Here is a 13619-nt window from a genome sequence, read left to right as displayed (position 1 = left end):
TGGGTATCCTATTTCTTAGGGTTGGGATAGAATAGGCTGAAGATTAATGCCACTTTAAAAAATATTTAATTCATTAATTAATTTTTCCATTAGTTTATAGTGATTAGAATTATAGTGCCAAGCCTACTATAAGAATGGGAGATCAATCTGTTTAAATATATAAGGTAAAAGAGGGAGGCTTGACTTTTATGGCAAAATAGTTGGGAAAGGGGAACATCTCCTTATCTTTACTGTTTTTATTTCCAGTCCTCTTCCTACTCTGAAAGTTTTTCTTTTCTATAGATGAAAACTACAAGAAAAAAAACCCTATTCTAATTATGTCAACTTTTGCTGGTTTAAAAAAAGCCCCCAACTTGAATCGTGGCAGGCAGAGGTGTAAATAAATGGGATTGGTTCTATCACATCTCCCTTGTTTTGCTTTCCACAAAGTGTGAAATGCCAAATTATTTTCTTCAGATACTTATTCTTTACCTGCGAACAGCATTCCCCCCCCCCCCCAGGCTACTAACTTCTTACAATCAGGAGACTGTTGGTGTTGTTTTCGACTAACAAATGCTATTAGGAAGCATAAGAGCAGTTGCTTGTCAGATGCATAAGATCAGGTTTATGCATTTCATGCGGCAGCTTGTGAAAACTTATGCCTATTAATAAAATTTGTCAGTCAGAAAGACACTATCAGATTTCTTCTGACATTTTGTTACATTACACTAACATGGCTCTCCTCCAACTGTCTTACCTAAGAAAGCCAGGTAAGAATATTTATGGTTTACTTTAGTGTGCACTTATGTCCATCTGCCCTTTCTAAATTACTTTAATCAGATAACTTAATTAGTTTGAGTTGACAGGTATATAGTTCGTATAAATTGCATGCACTGGGTGAAAGGAAGAACAAGAAACTAGTGAGCAACTGTTAGTTTTGCTTTATGGATGCTTATAATCTACACATCACTCTGCTAACAAAGCAGAACACTATAAAAGCAGAAAGGAGGAAAGGAAGGAATATCAATTATTTATATTTAAAGAAATGTTCAAGTATACCATTAACCAGGGGCCCAGCCACTGAAATATTAGCATTTGTATTTCACATTTTCATTTGAAACTTACTGCTTATGTAGTACTTTTACCTTCTGTTGCTTGTCTTAAGTGCCAATTTTCTCCCCCAAGGTATTAAATGACTAATGTATTGGTCTCAAGCCAGAATGTTTGATAAATGCCTATTTCAGGGCAGCTCTTCTGCAAGTCTTAATTAAAGTTTAATGTCAAATTGAAGTTTACTTTCAAATCCTCTTAGGTGTTTCTTTTTTTTTTCCCTTTTTACTTGTTAACATCATTAGAGAACACTGGGTGAAACATAAGATAGACATGTTCACTCGTGTGCATAAGTCCTGCCCAGTGGTGGGTTTCAAAAAAATTTCGAACCTACTCTGTGGGTGTGGCCTCCTTTGTGGGAGTGGCTTGCTGGCCATGTGTTTTCTTTCTCCCCCCCCTCTCTCCTTCCTTTTGTCTCTCTGTCCTTTTTTCTTTCATCTCTCTCTCTTTTTCTTTCTTTTTTTCTTTTTTTTCTTTCTTTCTTCCTTTTTTCTCTTTCTCTTTCTCCCTCTCTCTTCTCTCTCTCCTCTCTCTCTCTTTTCTCTCTTCTCTGTCTCCCCTCTCTCTCTTCTGTCTCTCCTCTCTCTTCTCTCTCTCCTCTCTCCTCTCTCTCTCTCTCTCTCTCTCTCTGTGTGTGTATCAGTAGTGGGTTTCAAAAATTTTTGGAACCTCTTCTGTAGGTGTGGCCTGCTTTCCGGGTCCACTGGTGGAACCTCTTCTAACCAGTTTGGTAGATTTGATGAACCAGTTCTACCGAACTGGTAGGAACCCACCTCTGGTCCTGCCTTTCATTTACTTTTGATTGACAGTAAAATGACAGGGGCTCTTGTGAAACATAAGATAATGTATCAGCTGCATTAAAAGGGGAACATTTAACCAACAGTGATAGTGGGAGTAGCACACATAGAAGGTATGTCTTGTTAATTATAGTTATATAGAGGGAAATAGATTTTCTAGAAAGGATAAAGAACTAAAGAATCAGTGTTTGAGTAGAGAATGAGGACAAACAAAAGTTTGTTGCGGTGTTTGATATGTGGTTACGGATCATTTGCTCAGCGGTGGGTTTCACATTTTGTTACCACCGTTTTGCTACACATGAGCCTGGCCTTCCGTGCATGTGCTTTGTTCACACGTGCACCATCCGCGCATGCACCCGGCCTCAAAAAATGTGCCTAAATAGGGTGGTATAGAGCTGGGGTGGGGGGCTGGCCCACCCACGATTTCCGCTACAGGTTCAGGCAAATCTGTCCAAACCAGCTGAATACCACCTCTGCATTTGCTATTATACATTGCTTAAATGGTAGGGAAAATTATATCGCACACATACCTAATCGGCTGAGGAATGGAAAAATTCACAATTTAGCAGGAAAGTAGACAACAGTTGTGTGCTGACTACTTCAAATGTGTAGTAAAATGTTTTTTTCATTCCATGGTAGAAAGACAGAGGCAACTACTTACTCTGTCTTGCAAAAAGATCAATGGATTCCTAGTACAGAAACTGAATTTTATGCACTTTTTTTCAGCCCAAAGACCACCCCCCAAAAAGCCGAATAAAAGCTAAATTGGGTCTGATATGAGCTTTAATTAAAATGCATTTGTGTTAAGTAAAGTTAACATGCATATTCCCAGTGCATTTTTTTTTCTTTTTTGTTACATTGACTTTTGCAATTCAATGACATTTGCTGGAGGAACTAAGAGCTTTGGGAGATGCAACATGTGGGCTCCAAATACAGCTGAAAAAATATTTGGTTATAACTATTTTATCTTATCCTTCATCTAGACAGCTCAAAGTATCACACAGGGATTTTCCTTTGACCCAGTGAAACCCATTTGGTGCTGTTATGATATCTGTGATCTAGTTAGCTCTTGTATTCCTCTATTACATACATTTGCGTAAAGCACATTAATCCACAGAACCTGGTTGATATTTCCTCACTTTTTTCCAGGATCTCATTGCTGGTCTATCCTGGAATGAGGTGTTCCTGAGATTTTTTTTTATGCTTTAAGATGGACTTAAACAACCAACTTACTAAGTGATCAAATATATTCATTTGGTAAATTATCACTAGACAATTGGCTGCTTCTCTTCATTCTTGAGATCAAATCAGCTTGCAGGATTTCATCTGAAAAATATAAACATGGGTAGTATACTTCAATTGTCCACAGGCAGTGTTTCATATCAAAGATACATTTCAGAAATGATTACTTTCCAAAATGATAGCATAGGTAAAGGTTCCCCTCGCACATATGCGCCAGTCATTCCCGAATCTAAGGAGCGGTGCTCATCTCCGTTTTAAAGCCGAAGAGCCCCCGCTGTCGGAAGACATATCGGTGGTCATGTGGCCGGTATGACTAAATACTGAAGGCGCACGAAACGTTGTTAGCTTTCCACCAAAGGTGTTTCCTATTTTTCTACTTGCGCTTTCACATGCTTTCGAACTGCTAGGTTCACAGAAGCTGGGACAAGTAACAGGAGCTCACTCCGTTACGTGGCGCTAGGGATTCAAACTGACAACCTTTCTGATCGACAAGCTCAGTGTCTTAGCCACTGAGCCACCGCGTCCCAAATGATAGCATAGTTAAGAGCAAATTCCAGTTTTTCTAATGATAGGATGCACATATTTAATTTTGCAGTGGAAAAGCCAAGTCTAAACTTCTAACAGTAGGATGCAGGACTAAAGAAGTAATCTAAAATTAAATACAGTGTTTCCTTTTCTGTTGTATTAAAATTGCAGGTCAAAAAGAAATGGTTTAAATTATAATGATGTATATTCTTACTCATTTTGTATAGGCCTTATGAAAAGAAACCTTACCTCTCAGTGGGACATGTAAAACAGTTGATATTAAATATCAGCTTGTACAATGCCGGTGATGATGCTTATCAGACCAGCCTTCATATCCAACTGCCTAAAGGTCTCTATTTCACCAAACTTGTAGCACAGGTAAGAAACCTATCTTCTATATCTTTGTACAAAGTAATTTGTCAGACACTTTTTCATTCACTCAGCTAAAAATAAAAGTTTCATTTTAAAACATTTGAAACTCAATTCACAAGACAAACTGAAATAAAACAGATTTAAACCAATGTACAAAACTACAGTCATTCTTCCAGACTGTTTGGTCCTCTTAATATTACTCATTGAGTAAGAAGAAAAAGATGAATTGATTAAAACAAAAGGTTTTCCTTCTTGTTTCATAGAAATCAGTGGGGTTTACTGCAGAATAAGAATGTTAAGGACTATATAGTAAAGGTGTTTATAAAAACCGTATAATTTTTCCTTCCAAAATTTCCCTTTCTTCTTTGGGGCAGACTACAGGTACAATTTTCTAGCAAGGCAAAGTATAATTATAAAGGGAAATGTCCAAGTATTATTTGATGAAGCTGCAAGCAAACTATATGTCAAATACCACTTTTTGCCCAAAATAAAAAGGTGAAAAGCAGAATTTTAACATTAAACACTTTGCTATTTAGACCTATAAATTGTCTCCTCCATGTGGCCAGTGACACATGACCAACACAAAGTAATTTACACTGTGTTGAACGTAAGGACTTCAGCTTTCAATTTGCTTAGAAAAAATTGAATTAAGTTTATAGGAACTGTCAGCCAACATCATCCCTTGTGGAAATCATCCGTTATGGAAATCACTTTTGTTGGGCCACACTACAGACTATGATTACACATGCAACAGAAGATTGTGCCTTCTTCGTGATGGTCCATTTCCTTTCCACTTTTCTCTATCCAAAATAACAATGTCCCATCAACTTCATAAATCATAAGTTTTCTTTATAATTTGAAAGATTTGAAACTTATCAGTAGACATAATGTAACTGGAAAGATAGAATTCACTCTTTTCTCTTTGAGTGATAAGCCTAATCAGTGTTTTCTGTAAAAACCTGTGGTTTACATGGAAGTGAATTAAACTTTTATCAGTGGTAGTGCTGCTGGTATTATTGCCCTGCAAAGTTCCCAGGCAATATGACAATGATTACCACCACAGAAGTTCTGTGTAAATGTTTCCCGTTTTCTTGTTTTATTCAAGAATACCAAATACCTCTGTATTTTTTAATAAAGAGCAACTGGGATGTAGGATTTTGATTTGGAGAAGTGGGATTGCTGTTAACCTTTTCTCCCTAAAAAAGATAAAGGAATCCCTGCAGATTTTACTCCACTGGGCATTGCCCACCATAGGGGATGGTGCTCACTTCTGTTTCAAGGCCATTGAGCCAGGGCTGTTCAGAGACATTTCCGCAGTCATGTGGCCAGTTTGATATCATGGAGAGCTGTTACCTTTCCACTGAAGTGATACCTATTTATCTACTTAGATTTGCGTACTTTTGAAGTGCTGGTTTGGCAGAAACTGGGGTGAGGATGGCTCAGGTCTCAAATACGGGCTGTCAGCTTTTCAGCTGATAAGCCCAGAATCTTAATCACTGAGTCACCACACCGCCATTTCTCCCTAAATCATTTCTGATTATTTTTTTTATTCCTTCAAAACTGCTATTTTCGTTTTGGAAAGACATATTGGTACCCTTTTCTAGCAGAGCAAACCCTTTCAGAAAATAGGGAAAAATTTTAGTCAGGAAAGAAGCATAACGGGAAAAGGTTAGATAGCATTCCGTTTTCAGTCTTCCTTATAATCAAAGTCTCACAGAACATGTAGAGTTTGGCCCACTACCAGGCCATAGCCTATTTGGAACCAGGCTGCACAAGGTAGTATAAAGGTGGCTGAGTGGCTAAGATGCTGAGCTTGTCAACCAGAAAGGTTGGTGGTTCGAATCCCTAGTACGGGTCTTCTGTGTGAGCAGGGGGTTGGACTAGATGACCTTCAAGGTCTCTTCCAACTACCGTTACTGAATTGACTGTTAAGTTGCGGGCTAGCATACTTTGCGCGTGCAGCTTCACTTGCGCAAGTGGCGAGCTGGTTCGCATGCAGTTCCACTGGTGTGAGTGGTAGACAGGCATGCAAGTGCATGCACACTAGTTTGTCACTCACACAAGTGTGGGCATGCAGCCCACTCACAGAGCCCAGTTCCCCTCTCTCTCGTTCCCCCCCACCACCACAAACCGGGCTACCAAGCCGCAAATGTTGAGGACCTCTGATCTAGATAAAGATTTCTGTGGCCTTGTCAATTTGAAAAAAAAAAAAATTTGCAAAACTTTCACCTTCTTCTGTCTTCTTACATATTATTCATTTGTACAATAGGAAGAAACACAGATACAGTTACAAATATCAGAAAAGGAAAGTCGAGTGACAATTAACTGTAACATTGGATATTTATACGTTGATCATCTTTCAAAGGTAAGAATAAATATGAAAAGTGACTTGGTTAGTACATAAGAGCCTATACCCTTCATTGCTATCATATTTGTATACCAAGGAACTATGATGGATCGCCCCAAGTATATGTTTTCTTACCAGAGTATTAGTAATTATTAACCAAAGATGGTATCCATATGCATTTTCTAGTATGTCTAATAATTGGTTAAAAAAGATTAAAATAGATTAGGTTAAAATGTCAAACTGCAGCATCTCTTAGGTATGAGAACAGTAGTATGACTTACGATAACAATTTGGGGCTTCTTTGTTGTAGTTGTTTACATGTTCAGTTCAGTGAAATGTTTGGAAATCATAAAAATGGAGCATGGCTAGCCCTTAAACAGGGTCAAGGGTATATCTTTATAGACAGGATTCCTATGATGCTTAGTAGTTAAATTAAGTTAAGTCAAAGATCTGCATGTTGAGAACTGTATTGATAGTTATTCTCCTGTGTGCTGCTTCGGGAATCCAATCATGGGTTAACTTAGCCTTCTAGCCTTGAGACTGAGTATGCAAATTTCAAAGTCATGCCTCCTCTGACTGGACTTCCGTTTCCTTTCAGTTCTATTACTCAGTCCAAAGCCTACGAGACTTATTTTCAACTCTCTCTTGATTAATTGCTAATTTTTCAAGGTTAATGCTGGATTTACTTGGTTTCCACTGTGGATTTCTTGCTGGATTGGAGGTAAGGCGGCAGATTTCTGCCAGCCGATTCCTCCCTCGCTATTTCCCTTGAAGGGATATCGGATTGCTACAGCTGGAGTGGGGCGTTCTCCGCCTGCCCTCCCTTAACTTCAGCGCGCAAGGAAGCTGAGTCTCCCAGCGCTGCCCTCCACGCCGGATAGCACCCGCCTGCGAGCGCGGTCAGATCCGAGCCTGTGGCTTGTCGGAGCGGGTCTTCCCCTCCTCCCCGCCTCCCTCCTTTGTGCCCTCGCTGGAGCGGCTGCCGGAGGATTACATGGATCGGCTGTTTGGGAATTTCCCCTGCGGTTGCTTTGAATTTCGCGCCTTTGATGCCGGTTGCCTTATTTGGAAGCGTTTTTCACGCATGCGCAGTAATGCCTGGGATGAGAAGGCAGAATTTCTCCGCGCGCTTGAGTTTGCGCACTGCTTTCCGCCCCTCCCTTTTCCCTCACTCGAGTTTGCTGACTCAGGAAGGAGGTCGCTTCTCTTGGTCTCTGCTTCCACGTGGCGTTCTTGGCGAGTGCTTTCAATTGCATTCCTTTGTTTCGCTGATTGAGCTCTTTCAGATTCATATCATGGCTGATCAATCGGTAGTGCAAGGTACTGTCAGGCCAGTTTCTGAGCCCCGCTCCCCTGGCGAGGGGGGGGCCAGCCCTGGGCCTAGTAGGGCCGCGACCAGGGCCTCTACTAGCAGGCCTCGAGCCTCATCTACTGTTCGGGATAAGTCGCACAAGCGCAAAGACAAAGCCAAGGTTCCCCCCAAGGCATCTGGGGCTCCCATTTGTTCCCCTCCGGTTCTGGTTCAGCAACCTGTGTCTCCGGTGAGGGTCGTTGAGCAGGGTTGGTCCCCTGATATTCAGCTTCCCCAGGGCCCTATTCCTGAGGTAGGGGTTTTCGGGCCTCGATCCCCCCCAATTATTTCGGAGGCTAGTGGGGCTTCTCTTCGTTCACCTCCACGCGCTGGGCCTTCTGCCACGTTCACCCCCACAGCTGCAGGCCTCAGGCCTCTGGAGGGCCAGGATTTGGGCCTTCCTGCTGATTTTTACAGCATGATCTCAGGCTATTTCCAGAGGGGTGGATGCGGAATTAGCGCGTAGATCCCAGGTCTCCAGGCCTACTCTGGCCTACTCAGGCCTGGCTCCCCAAGCAGTACAAGGGGATTCTTCCATTCTGCAAACTGATCCTCCTTCCCCTTTACACTCTGTGTTTAGCGCACAATCTCCCTTAGTGGAGGAAGGTGAAATCCAGGATAGGGAACTCTCTGGTGACGAGGGCTTTCCTGTGGACCAGCCTCCGGCCCCTGGGCTCTTCAGGCACACTCTTTTCAAATCCCTGCTGTACAAGGCCAAGACTACCGCCCACATGGGGGAGGCAATTTCTGCAGAAAGTGCTGCTGTGGGCCTGGATGCCACCGAGCGGCTCTTTGCTGAGCAGGTGGCTCTGCAAGATTTTATTCCATCCCCTAAGCTTTTTCTTGATTTAATCCAAAAGCAGTGGGATGAGCCGACCGCAGTTAAGCCCCCTGGGTCTGGTGATAGGAAGCTTTTCACATCTTCTCCAGAGTTGGAGACTCTCCTCCAGTTTCCCACAGTGGATGCTCCCATTGCTGCTCTTGCTTCACCGGCGTTAATTCCTTCTGAAATTTCGGAAGGATTGAAGGCCGAGGACCGCAAGGCCGAATCGGTCATTCGCAAAACTCATCAGGCAGCAGCGTGGGCCTTGCGCTCAGCTACTGCAGCTTCTTTCTTTAATAGGACTTCCTTAGTTTGGCTGAGACAACTACAGGAAAGGCTGGACCCGGAGGAACTGCGCCTCCATCAGGATGTCACCAAGCTGATAGCGGCCCTAGAGTTTTCTGCTGATGCCACCCTTAGCGCGGCAAAATTTGCATCCCGAGCTGTGGTTTCCAATGTGGCTTCTCGCCGTTTGCTCTGGCTCCGCCACTGGCAAGCTGATATCAAATCTAAGTGGCGTCTAGCATCCACGCCCTTTAAGGGCGGGGCCTTGTTTGGTTCAGTGCTGGATCCCATTCTCATTGAGACTCGGGACAAACGTAAGGTGCTTCCCTCCACAAGTGCCCGTGTGACCAGAAGACCACAGCCTTATAGTAGACGGCAGCCCTTTCGGTCTGGGGACTCGGGGTTTACTTCCGCCCCCTATGTCCCCAGCTATACCAGGGGGTTCTCCCAGGCACAGGATCGTGGCCAGGACCGAGCTGGGGCCAGAGACAGGGGGCGCCAGCAGAGTCAGGCGCAGAGTAGATGGTCATTCCGAGGAGCGGGCAACCGATCCTTTCGCAGATACCGCTGACTCGCAGGAGGTAGGGCCCATAGGAGGACGTCTCTTGGCCTTCGCCCACCAATGGGCGGAGCTCACGTCAGACGCCTGGGCCCTTCAAGTAGTGAGTTTGGGTCTCACGCTAGAATTTCTATCCATCCCCCCGAGAAGGTTCATCAGGTGCCCTGTGCCCAGGTGCCCGTCAAAGCGGCGCCTTATGGACACCGAGATATTTCATCTTCTCACCATCAGGGCCATAGAACAAGTTCCCAAAGGGCAGGGAGGCCTAGGGTTTTATTCCATCTTGTTCCTAGTACCAAAGAACTCCGGGGGATGGAGGGCAATCCTAGATTTGAAACAGCTCAATCAGTATATCAAATACCAAAAATTCAAAATGCACTCTCTAAAGAGCATATTGGCTTCCATCCACCAAGGCGACATGATGACTTCCATAGACATCAAAGAAGCGTACCTCCCTCCATGTGCCCATTCATCCGGCACATCGGAAGTTCCTGCGGTTTCACTTCAACGGCCGTCATTATCAATACCGGGCCTTGCCATTCGGCCTCTCCTCGGCCCCGCGCACGTTCACCAAACTTCTGGCAGTATTGGCAGCCTCTCTTCGTTCAATTCCAATACGCATCAATTGTTATTTGGACGACGTGTTGGTGCTGTCGTCCTCTCGAGATCAGGCCCTCCGAGACCTACAGGTCACGATGGACGCATTGCAAAACCATGGATTTGTCCTCAATCTGCCCAAGAGCCATCTGCGCCCAACCACGTCCCTCCTTCATCTGGGAACCACCATCAACTTGATGTCGTGCGAGGTTTTCCTGTCCCCGGAAAGGAGGCAGAGCATATACCACCTGGCGCATCATGTGCTATCTCATCGCCGAGTACCGCTTCTGTCGCTGTCCAAACTGCTAGGGAAGATGATCTCCTGCATCGGCGCGGTGCCCTGGGCCAGGTTCCATGCGCGTCCTCTCCAGTGGTTCCTGCTGCCCTTCCAAAGAGCGCATACCAGTCACTCCCACATCAAGGTGCAGCTCCCGGGCAAGGCCAGGCGGTCCCTGCATTGGTGGATGTCATCCAGGCTCCTCCGGGGATGTCCATTCAAGGAGCCGGACCGCGTTCAAGTTACAACGGACGCCAGCTTATTCGGATGGGGGGCCCATGCCCTGGACAGGATGGCCCAAGGTCGATGGTCGGATCAGGAGCTGGCGAACAGCATAAACTGGCTGGAGTTGCGGGCCATCCGTCTGGCTCTCCTGGAGTTTCGGGACATTGTATCTCATCGCCATGTGTTAATCTTGACCGACAATGTGGCCTCCAAGGCTCACATCAACCGCCAAGGGGGAACGCAGTCCAGAGCTCTGATGCTGGAAGCGGAAAGGTTGTTCCATTGGGCGGAGCCCAGACTCTCATCGATTGGGGCGGAGCACATCTCGGGCGAAGCCAACATTCAGGCGGACTGGCTGAGCAGAGCGACTGTGGATCAGGGGGAGTGGCAGCTCCACCCCATTCTCTTCCAGGAACTCTCTCGCCGCTTCGGCCTGCCCGAGGTGGATCTGTTCGCTCATCCACACAACGCACAACTTCCCCGGTTTTACTCCCGATACCAGACTCCGGGGGCGGAGGGAGTAGACGCTCTACGCAGCCGTTGGCCGGCCGGCCTTCTTTATGCCTTTCCTCCTCTCCCGATCCTTCCGTCGGTCATTCAGAAGATCTTGGCAGAACAGGCGGAAGTGCTGCTGGTCGCTCCAATGTGGCCCAGACGTCCCTGGTACGCAGACCTCGTCCATCTGTCCGTTTCGCGTCCTTGGAGGATTCCGGACGACAAGATTCAGCTCCACCAAGGGGCTCTCCGGCACCCGGGCCCTCAGCTGTTGCAGTTAGCCGTGTGGCACGTGAGCGGGAGATGCTAGCGGCCCTCCACTATTCGGACGAAGTCATTTCTACAATTCAAGCGGCCCGTCGCCCGTCGACTACCCGTATTTACGAGGCTACCTGGCAGGCCTTCTGCCGGTGGTGCCGGCGCACCGGGGTCGATCCCATCAAGGCCTCGGTGCCCCAAGTTCTGGATTTCTTGCAGTCCGGCCTCAACAAGGGGTTGGCACCAAACACGCTTCGCCGTCAGGTCACAGCCTTGTCGACGGTGGTCGGGGGTGGCCAAGGCCGCTCCTTATCTCAGCACTCGCGAGTTCGAACCTTCCTTAAGGGTGCTTCCAACTTACGACCGCCGACGGTACATCGTTATCCCACGTGGGATTTGACCTTGGTTCTCAGGGCCCTAACAGCTGCCCCCTTTGAGCCTCTACATTCCATCAGCCTCCGCTGTTGACACTCAAGACGGCCTTCCTGGTGGCCATAACATCGGCCAGGAGGGTGTCGGAGCTAGCAGCCCTTTCTGTTCGTGCGGATCTTTGCATCTTCCACCCGAACAAGGTAGTGCTTCGTTTGGATCCGACCTTTCTTCCAAAGATAAACTCATTGTTTCACAGAACTCAAGAACTTGTCCTGCCGGACTTTGTCCTCACCCGTCTCATCCGCAGGAACGTCAGTGGCACCATCTGGATGTTCGCAGAGCTCTTCGTCGCTATGTGAAGCGCACGGCGTCGTTCCGAAGATCGGAGGCTCTGTTCGTCTCCTTCCAGCCATCTTCAATGGGACAGAGGGTGTCCTCCCACACCATCGGCCGATGGTTGAAAGCTTGCATTGCGTTGGCGTATGACACCCACTCCAGACCGGTTCCAAGGCGAATCACTCCTCATTCCACCAGGAGTGCGGCCACCACAGCGGCCTGGGCGACGCAAGCGTCTGTAGAAGAGATTTGCAGGGCGGCCACTTGGGCATCCCCCTCGCCTTTTATTCGCCACTACAAGATTGATGTCTTCGCCTCGGCTGAGGCGTCCTTTGGGCGGAGAGTGTTGCAAAGGGTCCTTCCGTCTGCGGAGGAGCCTGACCAGCCTAGCTCCCGCCCTGGGAGTTCATTGCTTTGATATATCCCATGATTGGATTCCCGAAGCAGCACACAGGAGAATGACCGTTGTCTTACCTGAACGGTCCTTCTATGGGTGCTGCGAAGGGAATCCAAACCCGCCCGCAGCTTCGGCTGGTCAGGGCTCCGTTTTGATTGTGACTCTGTGACTTGTTACTGACTGGACTTGACTCTGTAGTGCCGGATGACTTGCGGCTTGTTTGAGGATTGACATAATGCTCCTTCGGTGGACTTCGTAAAGAACTGAAAGGAAACGGAAGTCCAGTCAGAGGAGGCGTGACTTTGAAATTTGCATACTCAGTCTCAAGGCTAGAAGGCTAAGTTAACCCATGATTGGATTCCCTTCGCAGCACCCATAGAAGGACCGTTCAGGTAAGACAACGGTCAATCTACACGCTGCCTTCATAAGTGAATAAGTTATAGACTTCAATAGTGTAATTACAGCTAATTTACTGAATACAGTGCCTATTATGCATTCTGATATAATACAGATTGATTAATGGAAGCTGAAAAAAAATCATTTTTTCAGGTGGACATTAGCTTTGTGTTGGATTCAAGTTCACTCAGCAGAGCAGAAGATGACTTGCACATCCACATTAATGCAACTTGGTAAGTGTTGCTTACTACATGTTGTTACCTTAGACCTATATTTGGGGAAAAAACAAAGAACTGCATAAAAATACATTTCATAATTTGCACAAATTTCACAGAAATCTAATGTAATGGGGCCCCAATATTTCTCTTTGGGGTTGGGTAAATAGGCTATGGATACAGTCCTCAAATGGGTAAAACTCTTGTGTCGAAATGATAGAAAATGTGCTTGCTGGCATTTGATCATGCTACCTATTGCCAAATGTACTATGTAACAAAGAAAATCAAACAGTACCTCAGGTATGTCAGTAAACATTGTGATGCATTTCTTTTCTTCTGTAGTGAAAATGAATTAGACCATGACCTGCTGTCCGACAACAGTGTAGTTTTAGCTTTGGCTCAGAAACACGAAGTCGAACTGAACATTTATGGGTAAGCGAAAGCATTTGGAAATGTGTATAGAGCTGTTGCAAAGCAACATTCAGAGGTCTGCTGATTTCTCAGTGTTTTGATGCTGTGGATGTTCTTGGATGTTCTTTTAATTGCTTGGCCTTTGCTCCTTTTTATGAAAAGATGGTATAAAAGCTTCACAAATGCTGTTTTAACAGGATAACCAGGTAAATTCAGTGTTTGGGCTTTCAACCTTATAGAGGCTTAATGT

The 13619-nt window shown here is 45.7% G+C and overlaps 1 protein-coding gene across 1 annotated transcript in view; it reads left to right on the top strand.

Moving 5' to 3' along the window:
* The window catches only part of ITGA4 (integrin subunit alpha 4), a 58784-nt gene that overhangs the window by 37174 nt on the left and 7991 nt on the right, over positions 1-13619 (top strand). The window contains 4 exon segments of the mRNA XM_032216805.1: positions 3881-4031; positions 6295-6390; positions 12897-12976; positions 13301-13390. Of these exon segments, the coding sequence (XP_032072696.1) occupies positions 3881-4031; positions 6295-6390; positions 12897-12976; positions 13301-13390 (417 nt within the window).

Source organism: Thamnophis elegans, chromosome 1, assembly GCF_009769535.1.
Source record: "Thamnophis elegans isolate rThaEle1 chromosome 1, rThaEle1.pri, whole genome shotgun sequence".
NCBI classification, from domain to species: domain Eukaryota; kingdom Metazoa; phylum Chordata; class Lepidosauria; order Squamata; family Colubridae; genus Thamnophis; species Thamnophis elegans.
This window is presented reverse-complemented; position numbering and strand designations above follow the sequence as displayed.